This window comes from Perca fluviatilis, chromosome 11 (assembly GCF_010015445.1).
Source record: "Perca fluviatilis chromosome 11, GENO_Pfluv_1.0, whole genome shotgun sequence".
Classification (NCBI taxonomy): Eukaryota; Metazoa; Chordata; class Actinopteri; order Perciformes; family Percidae; genus Perca; species Perca fluviatilis.
In genome coordinates, this window is record NC_053122.1 from 12,252,991 (window position 1) to 12,269,476 (window position 16,486).

The 16,486-nt window shown below is 40.9% G+C and overlaps 1 protein-coding gene across 1 annotated transcript in view; it reads right to left on the reverse strand.

Moving 5' to 3' along the window:
• The window catches only part of carmil3 (capping protein regulator and myosin 1 linker 3), a 97,920-nt gene that overhangs the window by 22,870 nt on the left and 58,564 nt on the right, over positions 1 to 16,486 (reverse strand). Inside the window, 13 exon segments of the mRNA XM_039815464.1 lie at positions 1,782 to 1,875; positions 1,970 to 2,145; positions 2,831 to 2,944; positions 4,757 to 4,876; positions 4,981 to 5,079; positions 8,238 to 8,331; positions 8,726 to 8,794; positions 9,791 to 9,963; positions 11,052 to 11,106; positions 11,195 to 11,240; positions 11,243 to 11,290; positions 13,985 to 14,066; positions 14,179 to 14,248. Of these exon segments, the coding sequence (XP_039671398.1) occupies positions 1,782 to 1,875; positions 1,970 to 2,145; positions 2,831 to 2,944; positions 4,757 to 4,876; positions 4,981 to 5,079; positions 8,238 to 8,331; positions 8,726 to 8,794; positions 9,791 to 9,963; positions 11,052 to 11,106; positions 11,195 to 11,240; positions 11,243 to 11,290; positions 13,985 to 14,066; positions 14,179 to 14,248 (1,240 nt within the window).

Consider the following 16,486-nt stretch of genomic DNA (forward strand, 5'->3'; position numbering starts at 1 on the left):
GCCAAAATGTTGAACTATTAATTCCTTTAAAACACAATTTCAAAAATCAGAATTTCAAGCTGAAATATCTACAGGGCTCGACAGAAACTGTTGTCCTTGGCAACCAGATTGAGTCTATTGGCAAATATTCTATTTGGTTGTCTCCGTAAAGTTTAAACGTCCGTGCGCAGCACAACATTTCAGCTGCTGTGCGACCGCTTTTCACACGTGTTTACCGTGAAAAGATACAGGCAACGCATTTTTCTGTTCACGTTAACGGCGCATGTTAAAATCCACTTCCGGTAACTAATTACGGTGCCACTTAGGTAAATGTCTGCGCTTCTCTCTAATGCTCCAAAACAGACGCAAGAGGCAACAGAATTATCGCTGCATGTCACGCTAGTAAACACTAATAACACGTTACACTTTACAGCAGGTAATGTTAGCCTACCATCAGCTACAGTAGTAACTGGATTAAACACTGTTAAAAGCATAGACTGTTAATGTTAATGGACAACGTATCCGGTTCGGCGAAGTGCTGCAAATGTGGAAGTGCCTTAAACCTGCACTCTATCTGAATTCCAGCAGGTGCGGTTGCAAAAGGAGGTCTGTTTCTGTAGAAGTCTATGAGAAAGTGACCTACTTCTCACTTGATTTATTACCTCAGTAAAACATTTTCATAATGAGTTCATGGTCTCAATCGCTAGTTTTTAAGTCTTCCGCAACACAGAATGATCATTTTTTGAATTATGGACTCGTTGATTTTAAAATCGGTGATAAAGCAGGGGGTGTTTTAGGGCGTGGCTATGATGCGATTGCCAGTGAAAGTGTGTAACGTAGAGTGTAAGAAGCTCCTCCCTCGTTCCTCCCTCTCGTCTAAAATCGTCACATCAGCAACCAGGATGGCTGCGCCCTTAACGGCAAACTCGACGACGGATAGCAGATCTCCACAAACCAATGGGTGACGTCACACATGCACTGTCCGTTAATATACAGTCTATGGCTGACAGCTAAAGGGTGTAAACGTGTGACTGTATTTCACTGTAGAGGATTCCAACAGCGGGACGTACAACCATCTGCTGCTAAAGCTCTGAGCTAAAAGACACAAACTAGCACCCGGTCACTGCTGTTGTCGGAGAAACAACACAGACGGGACTAAATATTGCGTTTACTTAGAACTGGTAAACCTTGTGGTGCATTCAAAGTTATTGTAAAATACCCTTTTCTCATCTGTTTTTGGCATTTAACAGCAATTTACTGGTGAAAGAAGTTATTATTGTCAAAAGCTATTGTTATTACATTTTTAATAATCATTTAAATTCCCCCCTTTTTTGTGCTGATCCGAAAATTGATCCGATCAGTGAGCTCACCCTCACTGGCTGCACCCCTATTTGAGAGTGATGGGGAATTATATTGCAAGTCATTATCTCATTGTTAAATTATTAACATGTGTAGTATAGTTACATAACAAATGAATTGCTCCAAATATAGGCAGTTTAAAACATGGCAACCGTACTGTCATTTTCGGCGACCAAAGGATGATGCCTGGTTGACAAGCCGGCAACCACTTTAAAAAGTTAGCGTTGAGCCCCGGTCTGTTACGTTTTGTAATTCATATAATGTTATGATCTACTGTTGTAGTAAAGTGTGGTATAAGAAATACCATTAAATTAATGTATCAGTTAATCTGATGAACTAGATCCTAAATCATCTTTGCTGTGAAGATAGAGATTTCAGTTTTGAACACGGAAACATTTTGTTCTACAATTCTACAAAGAAGTCATGCAGAAAAGGGGTATTACCAGTACCAGGGTTTTATGGGTGTTGTACAGCTCTTGTAGAATCTGATCCACTATGGAGTTGGTCAGATAGGAGACCACGGACAACTTCACCTCCCTGAAACGAGGAGAGGAAAATAACAATTAAATCAGTATCTTAGCTAAGGTTCTTGGCTTGACTTTCAACTGTTTTCACCAGCTCTTTATCTTACTCCAAGGCTCTGTTGATATCCTCAGCCGCTCTCTCCATGAGGGCGTTGCGGATGGCGGAGCGAGGGATCGAAACTTGTTCGGAGATGGACGAGAGAGGCGGGGTGAGTCTCTCGGCGGCCGAGCAGGACATTGGACACAGCTCACGGCACAGGGACACCATCGAGTCCACCACCACCTGGACACAGTTGAACCAAGACATGCATCACTACACATCCATAACAGACATTTTCGTACACACTTAAGTTTTCAAAGCATGAGCGTGTTTCTTTATCAGCTCGCTTAAGACTTTCATTCAGCTCCTTTACTCTGAGCCGTTCGGTTATCTTTGAATTTATGTGCTTTCGAGCAACCCATTCATCCATGTATCAACTACTAACAATTCATATGAACTGTTCAACCTCTTCCAGATCTTAGGTTACCAGTTCAAACCAAAGTTGGACATTTGTGCGTGACTGAATTGAACTGATCTTGACCTTTGCAAATTACAAATGTAGCCTTGTGCACAACAGCAAAATGGGAAAGCACAAACAGAAATGTAAATTATGCTCAAGTAAGTTAAAATTCAATAGAAAGTATCCCAGAGTCCCCCTGCGCGGTGTGCTGCTTTTTTATCCTTCCACTGCGCTGTGCTACTGAATCCCAATAGAAACAGAACTAGAAGAATGTTAAACTGTTCATTCCCTTTGAATTGAAATGCTTCATTTCTTTTGAAGTCAGCATACCTGTGCCGCACACACAGTCACACACTATTAATGGGCAATTTAAATGCAACTAGTTCAGACCTCCACCAGTTTAAAATACAGATGCATCAGGAATGGCTGTTATCGGCGATTACGGCCACAGTTCCACCACCAACATACCTGCAGCTCTTTGTCCGCAGCCTTAGCCAGTTCACCAGCCAGAGTGTCCAGTCGCTGTTTGACGGGGCCGTCCACTGACAACACATGGGCCAACTCACACAGAGAGGGATACAGCTGACGCACACACATGCACACACGCACACACAGGAGAGAGATGAGGTTAAAATCAGTGGAAGAGCAATTTAGGATCAAAAGGAATGTTCTCATTGAGCAGACTGTCCCTTTTCTGAAAGTTATATCATTGTATTTATTAAATGGTTGGATTATTATTATCATTATTTATGTGCAAGGACAGTTTAGATGTAGTAGCAGTTACAGGTGGAGGTAAATGTGACTACATTATATGCAGTTGGTTGGTTTAATCAATAAAAAAATCATCATATTCTAGAAGCTGATCTGAAGTTTTGTGGAACAAATCATCTATTTCTACATATAAATAATTTTTTATTTAAAAGCAATTCAATTTGGGGTTGCCAGGTTGTGAAATGGCAGCAATATATATTTATCGAAACGTTTTACAGATTCAGCTGTTGGAGAGCACATGCACATGTACAGCAAGAGGTCACGTAATCCATTGTTTATATAAAACTATTTCTTATGGCCCATTCAGGTAGTTAGGGTTATTTTCCGCCACTGGTCAAAATATGTAATGAAACAAAAAAAACTGACATAATAATAGAAATAATTCACACAGACCTTCTAGTGCAGGGGTCGGCAACCTTTTTGATATGAAGTGCCCTTTTCAAAATTTCTTGTTTATTAGTGTGCCATGTCAACATTAAGTTTAATTATGACATCACATCAAAATGTAATATCCAGGGAATCTGTAATTTTATTCCATAGCAACATTTGATATCATTTATTTCTCATAATCAGGACCTTGTAATTATTATTATTATTGTATATTATTATTATGATTATGGAAACATGGTTTTAGTATGCAGCATCCTGATTGGTGGAAAATGGGCTGACAAAAATATCACTGTCAAAGAGCCTGAAACGAAAGGTTGAGTGGAAAAGCCCAGCTTTAATGATGAATGGTATAAGCATGGGAATAAGCAGGTCCTGTATGCCTCATTTTCAATGAAAAACGATGCTAGGGCGAAAATAATAACACAACCAGCATCATTATCAAGAATGAAGAACACGAACATAACGATTGCGTCATTCACGTGCATTAATATGCACGTGAATGACGCAATCGTTATGTAGCCACATGTATTTGTTTTGGTATTATAATGCGTCCATATTTACCGCTCCAGCGGAGAGGATGGTTTCTTCAGCCAGCTTAAGTTTATAAGAATTTGTCCAAATTTCAAGATTCCCAGCAAACTAATTTAAACAGACTACAAACCGACAGAGTTTGTTTTAGCTGGTTTTGTAAAAATGTGCTATTTGCAGAGTAGAGCTGTGTTTGCGTAAAACAGCGCGGTGGACAAGAGTGGACTGAGCAGACTGAAATATTGCTTTCTACATGTTTGTGCCGGTCTACACAGGTGAGTGCATTGATAAGTATTGACTTTTAACTCACGAAGGTTTTAATGTAGCCTACTTACAGTAACAAGACTAATGTTAGTTCATCTGCCCCAGCGGCCGTTAGTAATCCTCTTTGTATTGTTCCCACTCAGAGATATGAGTCAAACTACCGTAAATAACAGGTCGCGCGCAACTGTGAACGTTGTAATTTGGCATGCGGATAAGAGAGTGCTTCAGCATTTCAACCATGATTTCAACACATCAATAACTCTCTTGAACACATATTGCCAGCGTGCCATGGGTTAAGGTCCCGCGTGCCCATGGTGGCACGCGGGCCTAAGGTTGCCGATGCCTGTTCTAGTGTCTGTACCTCATACCCTTTGGTATTATATGAGTCATTACAGTTTCGATGCCTCACACACACAAAAACTAAAGTGGTGAACTCCTCACAGCTCTTGAATCCCTGGCTTCTTTGAGGATTTGTCTGGCCGTCTGGACCTCCTCTCCTTCCTCGCAGCCTTTCAGGACACACACCTGCTGCTGCACCCGCACACACAGACGTTCCATCACCTACGCACAATTAAAGCACAATCAAACAAACATGTCGGTAAAACAAACATTGAAATACAAATCTTGACTTGTTCACCATCATGTGCACAAACACAGACACACACCTGTTCGGCAGTGCTGGTGACGAGGCCTTGGTGCAGCCTGAGAGCTTGTTTCTGAGAGAAACGCTGAGTCTGGTTGTTCCTAAGCAGGGCACGCTGGATCTGACACACACACACACACACACACACACACACACACACACACACACACACACACACACACACACACACACACACACACACACACACACACACACACACACACACACACACACACACACACACACACACACACACACACACACACAAAGAGAGAGGAGTGGCGATGACAGTTGTTTACAAAGCACAGTGTGCTATAGACAGGAGACGAGGCCATTTGCATGGTAATAAGGAGACTGCGGAGAGTTCTGATCCCCAGAAATAAACGGGATGCCTTTGATTTATTTTCTTGACTCAGCAGGTGGAAGTGTTCACTGCTTAATCATCTTATGCAAAGAAAGATGGAATCAAGGGTTCCTCAAGGACTTTGGAGCTTCATAGACAATGTGCAGACAAACAAGGACCCTAACACACACATCAAAGCTTCACACACTATGTATGCACACTTAAGATAAGCTCCAGAAAATGATCTATTAGTCGAGTACCACAGCAGATCCATTTCTGATGTTAGAATGAACATAAAGTCAAAATATAATAAACTAGCTATAAAAATATATTGATGAAAAAAAATATTTGTAGTTTCTGGAGATTTATCAGAAATGCTCCTTTAGCTTCCAAGTCTATGGAGAGGCAAAATGTTGTGTTTGACTTACTGACAGCCGAGCCGCCGGGAAAATGGAGTTTGACAAGCAACGTAAACAGACTTGCTCTGTTAACTGCAGCTTACGAGCCAAGTGACTAACAGCGTTTCCTTAGCAGTGGGATTGACAGAAAATGACCACACCGTTCAGTATCTAAAATGACAGATCTTTATATTTAGCTATCTCTCCTGTCTAGCAATGTTAAGAGCAACGAAAGCCCACTTCCCTTGCCATGATGGAGGATATGATATGTATCCAGGCATAAAGACGGCCCAAAAGCTAGTGTTTGCTGTTTCCACACAGTCATTCTCTTTTGCTGTCTGGCTGTCATTGGCATGACAGTGACCGTGAGGGGGTTACTGTGGCTTGAAATGAAATGCTTTGATTGGTTATATGAAAAGTCTCTGATGACACAGCTAGAAAAACAGCACATCTACACAAACGAAAAGACGGGGCGCCACCCTGACCAAAAAAAAAAACCCAATGTGAATAGCTACAGACACCGGAGGACATCGATATTCAGAGATAAGCTACAGTATGTGGTGTAGCATTTTTTACTGTTTTACTTCTTTTTTTACTGTTTAGGTATTTATTATATGATTTTTGCTGATGCTTTTGTTATTGCACTATCCCCTTGCTGCTCTAACATTGCAAATGTCCCTGCTGTGGGACTAATAAAAGGATTATCTTATATCTCTTAGCTGAAAAAGAGATCCTTCACTTTAGTAAAGAATGCGCAAAGGTTGAATAGCTGACATCTGAATCGCAGATGCATTGGTTTAAAAAAAAAAAAAAAAAAAAAGGTAGTGACCTGGAGATTAGTCTGGGTAATCTTGATGTATATATAAATTTGCAGTATGGCAAATAGTGACACATCAAATTAAAATAAGAGGACCACTTGTTGCCGGTTGTTGTCCACTGACTAGCATACAGCTTCTATAACAATAACAGCATGAATTTACCTGGGACTGAATCAACACCTCTTTGACAAAATGTTATGAGTCACCCAAGTTTCCAACATGAAGCTGAGCTCCACTTTAAGCAAAACCTGCAGCATCCTTGTGTCCAGCCTTTTACACAAACCGGTAGTGAACATTGGTCATGCAGTGCATTTATGGCTGCAACAGTTATTTTCATTATGGATTAATCTGCCAATTTATTGTTTGGTCTATAAAATGTCAAAATTATGAAAAATGCCCATAACAATATGGAACTCCCTAAAAACTTGGTATTTTACCTGGATGGCCATGGTTTTGCAAGACGTAGCAGTGCACGCTTGGGCAAGCTCCATGACCCTCTCAGCCCGTGCTCAGAGTGCACGTTCATTGATATCAGAATGCAGACCCCCCCCATCTGAGTAGATTTTTGTTGTTGGACATAATTTAGTCCATATTAATATCAATTTAGTTTAGCACTATTTAGTTGTACATATTTTCAAGTGTAACTGTATGATGGTCAATTTGAGAATGTATCCACAGTCAGGCAGATGTCATTTAAAAATCTGCAGGGAAGTCTAGTCGCAGTAGAAGTGTATCTATGTAAATCGATGATCACACTGCTGGAAGTTACAATTAGGCGTGAGGTGTCCTGTAGGTTTAATTTTTGGGTTAAGTCACAGATTAGGATAATATACAACTTTAGGTTACAATTTTGCTTCCTTATCAGAAAAGTGACGAGACAACCCAATGCCAGCCAACAAGAACACTGTGTGACGGACGGCGTCAGGCACTACCCACAGGTGAAATTAAACGTTTTTAGGGAGTCCCATAACAATACCATGAAGCCCAAAGTTTCTCTTTTTTTTTTCTGACCAAAACTCCCAAAACCCAAATATATCCAATTTATTAAACATTAGACAAAGACAATTAGCAAATACTTACATTTGAAAAGATTGATCGTGGTAATGTTTGGCATATTTGCTTGAAAAATGACCCTTGTGATTGATTGATTATCAAGATGGTTTATCTACTAATCGTTTCAGCTCCAAGTGCGAGACATAAATTGGTGGTCATTGTCTAACGTGTACCTACACTTACAGGTTATGACATTTGTACTATTAATACTTTTTTGATTTATTTATGTTGAATTTTAATCTATCACATCTCTTCCTCATCCTTTAAATAGAAAATCTGAAATGCTTGCCTGCGATATGAATAAGACATCAGCTGAACCACTATAACAGGTATTTGGTGGTTCAGTTTATATATAGGTATTTGTAATCTCTTCTGCATTGTACTGGTTGGATATGTCAATCTAAATATTCAAAAGGAAATTAGGAAGTATCTGGCAAGTAATCTAACAAACGTTTTGTTTGCATGCAGGGTTTCCACAACTGCAATAAAATAATCTATCAAAACGTCCACATTTAATCATCACTTCTAATGAAAAGCAAATGAAAGTCGTTCATCAAAGCTCATCAACTTAATCAGGTAATGTTTTTAACTATCTGCTTCTTTTTTTTTTTTTTTTTTTTTTAACAACATCACGCAGCAAATTTAAAAATCCCAAAGCTGCTTTCACCTTGGTTAGAGCTTGGTCCGTCTTTTCCGGGGCACTGCGGTATGCCTGAGTGACATCACTGAGTGGGAGGGGCATGTACTGAAGTGTAAAGTTGCTATTACGTGGAGAGGGAAACAAGAGAAAGAGGGAAGAATGAAAGCAAGAAAGACAAGATAATATTACCCTTGCAATAACAAACTGGAAGAATTGTTATGTTCACAGGAACAAACAGAAAACACCCAGAGTGCTTATAAAACAGCTGTCTCGAATTCCCTAATACGCAAATGCACCAACACACATGCTTGTACACACTCAAACACACACTTCACACCCCCACACACAGATAAAAATGACAGCTTAACTGGCATGCACGTCAGAGGAATGATGAAACGCTGTGTAATAGTAGACATTGTACAGAGACAGTTATCTGCCTTTCATATGGGTGTGTGTGAGAACCATTGTATGTGTGTTTCCCCTCCTCAAAAGGGTGTGTGTTGTGCTCGTCTTACTGCTCCAGCGCTCTCGCCACATCTTGGAAGCCTGTCGCTGTGGTGTTGTTGCGATCCCACATCACACTCCTGAGAGGGATCAAGCCAGCAGGAAATAATGGAAGACAGGCACAGAGAGGATAAAGAAGATGAGTCACTTTTGAATGCTCCTAAAACACACACAATCACACGCACATGGCCAATAGTATCACAGTTACCGTACTTATCTGACCACACAGCTGCACAAACATATCACAGCAAGATTAACAAGACATTTGGGATTTTTTTTTTTTTTTGTTGCTACATGCTTCAAATGAGTCCATATCACAACATTAATAATGTGTGAACAACTGCCATGCAAGTAATGAGCTTCTGTTATTACACAGTGCAGCGTCTCCACCTACACTGTCTAACTCCTGTTTTTAATAGATCAGTCATTTTCAGCCTCTTTTCCTTTTATCCATCCTCTTCCTCCTCCATCTCTACTTCCCTCGACTCGCTTTGCCCTAGAAATTCAATCAGCTAAACCCAAATCTCGCTCCTTAGGTGGTCTCCATCTCCCATCATAACTTTCTTCCTCTCTAGTCCATATCCAACCGTTTCCCCATCCAAATGCTTCCGACCTACCTACTGTCTCGCTGCTGTCCTCCTTTTCCCCTCACTCTTTCTGCCTATCTCAGAGTTTCCATCTGCTCCACCTCCAAAACACACACACACACACACCTTTTGTCTTACTTCAGGGAGGTGCAATACATTGTATGCCTGAAGGCCACTTCCCCTCCCTTCACAGATTCTTCTCTCTATCCCTCCTGTTCCTTGGTCTTACCTTCTTATCTCCTACAAGGTTCACTTTTACCTCTCTTATCTTTGATGCATTGCATTAAACTCACTGTTCTTCCTCTAAGCAGCCTCAGTATATCCTCTCTTCAAACCATACCTAACATATTCATTTCCCACTGACCCTATTCTGTCCTCTAACACCTCTTTGTTCCCTTATCTTCCTCTGTTACAGTGTGCTCCGATTTGCAAGGAAATCCCTTTTTCGCGCCCATCAGAGTACTGTTCTCAAAATAAACACAAACACACCTGAGTGTTGTGTTGATCTGCAGGGCTTTGCTGAGCATCTTGGCCCCGGAGTCTTCCAGGAGGTTGCCGCTTAAGTCTACCTTCCGCAGGCAGGTGTTGGAGCCCAGGGCGTTGACCAGCACTGTGCCCCGCTGGCGAAGCTTCGAGTCAGCCAGGGAGAGGGACTGCAGTGCCTGGAGGAGGCAGGAAGAGACAGCATTGATTCATCTATATCCCTTTTCAACCAAAATAAGTGCGTGTATGCAGGAATTTTGTAAAAAGATAAAACAGCTGATTACTCCTTTCACATTGGCAGTAGACCTTTCTGTGTTTTTCGTTGTGGTGTCATGTTCAACGTCACAAAAGCGACGGAAAACCGGTGTTAACTTCATCATTCATTCGATAATGAACTTACACTCGCTCTGCATTTTCACACCGCACACACACACACACACACACACACACACACACACACACACACACACTCACTCACTCACTCACTCACTCACTCCTCCAGGTAGATTATAGACAGGGCTTTTATTTTCAAAATATCTGGGAAATATGTTTTTCAATGATTATTACAAAAGGTTCGGGTTATCGTATTATTTTATTATTATTAAAAACACAATTTTCAGCTCAAACTCCCTGCAGTTCAATTATTTATTGTTTTTTTTTTTGCTTAGAGAGAGACCAAGTGCATAATAATTAACGGCTCATTTGCACTTTCTCCCAAACAAATTCCTCCACTTTCTTTCTGAGCAGTACTTTTTGCATTAGGACGTCATCTACTGTACTTGATGTGAACTTGAACTTGGTGTACTTCCTTTCAACTTACACACTGACACCCAGCTGTGCCTCGGTTGGTGTGCTTGCATGCACCCATCAGACCATACTCCGTGCGAGAGCATCGTTGTGAGCTATCACCATCAACAGTTGTAAATAATTGAGTAAGCTACTTGTCATGCTGGATCTGCAGAGCGGAGAGCGGAGAGAGCCCCGGGAGCCTCGCAAATACACTGAGACCAAATGAATCATTTGCCGAGCCCACAGACAACATGACTCGTGTGCAACGTTTGCACCTTGTGTGTGTGTGGCAGCAGGTTGGAGATTGCGCTTAACCGCACATGAATGAGGACACGAGAATTTAAGCGGTGACAAGCGTGTGTTCTTGCGTGCAGAGGATGTGTGTGTGTGGCTACAATACTGTGAGGCATGCGTAGGCGTGCATCTGTGCGGAACGCCGCAGAGGATTTGTGTACAATATGTTATGTAATCAACTCACACACTCTTCCTCTTGCACCAAGTGAACCAGTTTCTGCAGAATTTCATCCAGCACCCTAAGGAGGCAGAGAGAAGAGGAAAACATTCCTCATCAGTATCGTCTTCACAACCATCTGTACTGCTGGTTCCCCGCGTGGTCCGTACCTGCCCTTGATGTTGAAGTTCTTCCCCAGCATCAGGTGTTTGAGGGAGGGTGTCTGGACAACGCTGGGATGACAGCCAGCAAGTCCGCATCCAAGCCTACACACACACACACACACACACACACACACACACACACACACACACACACACACACACACACACACACACACACACACACACACACACACACACACACACACACACACACACACACACACACACACACACACACACACACTTTTAGAGAGGTAATCTTTATTAAAAAAATTTAAAAATAGTCATTTTTACTACACAAACTTTCTGGGCTGTCAGTGACTCATCATTAAATTGGCCAGGTGCTAACATTTGCTTTCAAATCTCAGTTTTTTGTTTTTTTTTCCCATCTAGTTTTGGAACAAAATCTCACGGCCCAAAGAGATTCCAGAATACTCCTAATTAACCACCCCCAGCCCCCACCCCCACTCCCACCTACTCACATTTTCAAAAGCTCCAGGATGGACGATGCTGCTCAGAGGAAGCGGTTACCATGGCGAGATATTTCAGCAACAAAGACTTTAATGCCTCATTCAGAGAGCAAAAATATCTATGGTTAAATAAACTTACATGCCTCTTGTGTGAAATGAGTTTATTCTTTAGGAAACTAACAGAGCAGGAGGGTGGTGGTGGGGGGTGGGGGTGGGGGGTGTTACAGCCGTTTAGAAATGAAGGCAGTCAATATCCCATTTGCTTTGTTCATGGAAGTGATTGTAATTATAAAAAAACAGTACTTGGTTAGAATTAAAGAAAAGGAGTTTCAGTGGTTAAGGCTCAAATGAGTGTGAGTAAGCAGTAGCTTCAAGGTTAAGACTGTTCCAATAGAACTTTCAAGTCAATCTAGTTCAATCTATTCCTCCCTGACTTTCAAAGCATGCTGTACAGAGTGGACTGGTAATATAACTTCAAAAAACAAAAAAATCCAAAAAACAAAGATCAAGTTGAGGACATCTTTTTCTATAAAAAGTAATTGACAGCAAGATTATATGATGATAACGATGTTTATGTAGGGAGCCCTAGGGCAAATATTTGCCGTTGGACCCGCCACCTACTATCCTGTGTATGTACCCTGTCACCTCTACATTAAAGTGCTCATATTATGCTAAATTTAAGGTTCATAATTGTATTTATAGGTTGTACCATTATGTGGTTTAATTTAAAAAAAAAAAAAAAAAACACCATATTTTTGTTGTACTGCACATTGCTGTAGCTCCTCTTTTCACCCTGTGTGTTGAGCTCTCTGTTTTAGCTACAGAGAGAGGCATCCCACTTCTGTACCACCTTTGTTGGGAGTCGCACATGCGCAGTAAGTACTGCTAGCTAGTCAGTTGCAGAGTATGAGGGAGTGCCACGCTATCAGCTAGACGAGCATTATAACGTGTGTTACAAAATGATGCACGTTCATCACGGAAGTAAAGGCTGGACTACAATAGAGCTGTTTGGAGCAGTTTGGCAACAGTGTTTTCTGTTGGAGATGGTAAGTGCCTTTGGGGTGGACTTGGGCTTTTTCACTTTGTAAACCTATAACGTGCACAAAAAGATATATAACACAATAAAGGAAAGGGGAAAAGCCAAAAGGCATAATATGAGCACTTTAAGTACAGGGCATACATGATCAACCAGCACACCTATGCTGGAATAATACTACCAGGTCCCAAAACGTATTTGATTAAACAATTGAATTGGGCCCCTCAACAACACAGGGCTAACGAAGGACCTGTCTTAGTTGGTATTGTACCTGAGGAACAAATTGCAATTCGTCAAATTAGCAAAACCAATTGGCATGCAGTGAACCTGGGAGTATTGGGGTCCCTGATGGTCTGGTGCACCAAGTTTGGTCTTTGCTCACTTTGCACAGTTGGTAATATAGCCTTGAATCTAAAATAAAAATAAAATCTGGTTCCCATTTGAATGAGTGCATCATTTTTGTTTAATGGAGCACTGTGTTAGTTTGGAGCACAGAAGTCACCCCTGCATTGGGGGATTGGAATCAGCTGTTTCATTCATCTTTCACAATCACTGGCTCGTTCATCGGCTGCTAGGTTACCAGCAATCATATTCATGCAGTTTTACAGCTCTGACACTTCACTATTCCTCTGCTGACACACTAATATTGACACTGTGTGCTACCGTAGCTCCCTCCACCACCCCAACCTCCTCCTCCTCCTCATGTGATTAGCTTTTGGTACTGATTTAACTCAGTTTAGATGTTCATGTATGTTTATTAAGGGGGATTACCTCTCATGGCAGAAGCCTTATTGCTGCTCCTATTCTGCCGAGCTTCCTCAAAGAGCAGAGCCATTTCTAACAAATCTAACTGTATACGCATTTGCTATAAATGATCAATTCCTTGCCATACATAAGTGTCTCTGACTGAATTATTGTTTTTGTGTTAGTAAAACATCTCAATAATTAATTAAAAAAGGATTTTTTTTATTTAGCATATGTAGCCAAGCTTTTTAGTTTTTTCAATAACTCAGGCTTTCTGTTAAAAAGGTTGAGTCTCAAGTCAAAGCAGAGATAAACCTGATGACATCACTACGACATCATCAGGGTTATGTTTTCAAGCTTTGGAAAGCTCACTCCAGAGCCGTAGAAGACATTATTACAGAATGATAATGTTAAGATTTATTGATTTACTAGGTTTGTTTAAAAAGGATGCATTTTAAATTTAAAAAAACTGCACATTCCTTTGTCTAAAAATATACAAAAGACCATGTAAGTCTGCACGTAGGTGTGTGCAAGCGTGTCTCTCACCATTATCAGAGATGTCTAAAGTCCCCACACATGAAACTCGAGGAAACAGCTCCTGAATCACCCCAGCACCTGCTGACCTCAACTGTGGGAAGAAGACAGCGAGGAGTGAGACATGATAGGATAGCCACGAGGGTCAATCTATGAGGAAGATGAGTGAATATATCTACAGCACAGCCTAGACTAACAGAGCATACCTCACAGCTGCCGATGTCCAGGTGTAAGTCAGTGATATGAGGGTTATTGGACAGACCTAAGAACAGAGCCCTGAAGGAAAACACAGTCAGGGTAGGATGGGATATAGAGAGACAGGACAGGGGAATGCAAAAGCAGAGAGAGAGAGAGAGAGAGAGAGAGAGAGAGAGAGAGAGAGAGGAATGATAGGAAGATAAACAGGCAATTAATGGACAAATGCAAGGCCAAAATGACAAATAGAAACATGGAGAAAAAAAAAAAAAAAGGAGATGGATCAGTCCCACAAAAATAAATAAATCCAACTGCTTCTTTTCCTCCCTCTAACAACCTGGACAGATCATCCGACCCTGCCCCACATTCTCCTCTGCACACCTAAAAGTTTTTGAGCCATCTTAAAGGATTTAAAGAAAAGTAGCTTAAAAGGAAGATCCATAGCTAACTAACTCCCCACCGAAAACCACCTAATTTCTATTCAGGTAAAGTGGCCAATTGTTGCTCATGCACACACATACACACACAAGCCCAGCTGGATACAAAAAAGAAAACTGCATTTGCACATCAAGGCTCTGCTGGAGGTTGTTCTTGTGCAACGAATACACATTTACGAATAGTTATGCACCATGAAGAGGTAATAAGGAGGGGTGCCAAGTTGAAGTCCATTTTTTTGGCTGAGAGCCATCATGCAGCACACAATTATCTCAATTGTTGGCAGTTTGCTTTGTTTTCTCTGCTATTGATTGTGTTTTGGCTATGAGAAGCTAACAGCAAGCTACACACCTCAAAGAGAAACTGTAATATAGCAGTAGTCCATTTATTCTCATTGTGGAAACTGGCTTTTTTGTTTGGCCGCTCTCTGAGCTGGTTTACAGATCTCCTGAAGCTGGTAAGGATACAGAGTCCCGCACAAAGACACGTCAGCACGGTGGACGCCAGCCAATACGGGGGCTTCAATCTGTGTCCTCTGATTGAAGGCCAGTCTACCAAAATAATAAAAATGCCTCCACTGTCCTGGAAAGGCATTTGAAACCTAATGTGAGCCTTGATGATTAAATCTCATTGATGGTTTGGATGCAAACTACACTCCATATGGTATGAGCTATTTTAGTGTTCAAGCCTGACACAATAAAAACTGAAAAAAGTTTAAGAGTCTCCTCTTTAACAGTTTGCTAAAGGTTGGATATAAAACATAAAAGGCCTTCGGCAGTGATCCTTGCTGTGTGTAATTTAGACAGCGCTTAAACTAAAGCACCTTACAGCAACACGAGTGGACACATTTTTAGCATGAGTGGGCTGAGTGGGAATCCATCTTTTACCACTCTTAGGCGTCAAGTTTGACTAAACATTGTCAGCAGCATAAATGTCGGTTGACACGTCAGTAAAAACTGCTGGTAACACACTTAAAAGAGGTGGGCAGAAATAATGGGCTACATGAGTTACCATACATGCTACTTATATCATGACCCTTCTTCATAGCTAAACATTATGTATGTCTAATGGATTTTATTTCCTAGCCCTCCTTCCCTTCCCCTAAGTGGCTTTGCCACTTGTCAGGCGGCCACTGCAAATAAGAACCTGTTCTTAATGACTTGCCTGAAAAAATAAATGTGAAATAAAAAAATAAAATGATTCACCACTAGTCTCCATATTTATGGGAGATATAAAAATAATCCATATTGGCTCATTGACAGTATTTCATTAATTGGATTACTTTATGGATTTCATTTACTTCTTCTGAATGTGAAATTCCTGATAGAAATGCTGGGAGACGTATTGTCTGTGTTAAATAAAATATTGTTTTGTTTAATCATTTCAAGACCTGTATAATATTGCCATAATATTCCAATTATGTATTTGATAGTATCTAGTAAGATCTTTATCTATTAGTTCTTCATATCCAACCCCCCCTCCCGCCCCCAATACCGTTTCAGACTTTAATTTAAGGAATTTGAGTAACAACTCTGTAAACCTCAGTGTGGAACTCATTGGAATCATTTTAATATAACATGACACAAGGAATTGCTGTTTGTCGAGATTCTCACACACTCACGCGCACACACACACACACACGCAAGCACGCACGTACGCACGCACACACAATTCACAAGTCACTTCCTATGTCAAAACCAGCCTTTAAATCATTGCGAGTATGTTGACAGTGCATTTTTGAAAATTAGTCTTGGATTGATTGGTTTATTTCACACTTTTTTGCAATTTATTTATATCTCCAAGAGATGGATTTTGTAAGTAGCATGGCCATATGCATCGGTTATCACCTCCCCAGTAGGTTGGGGGATAAAATCTTTAATATAG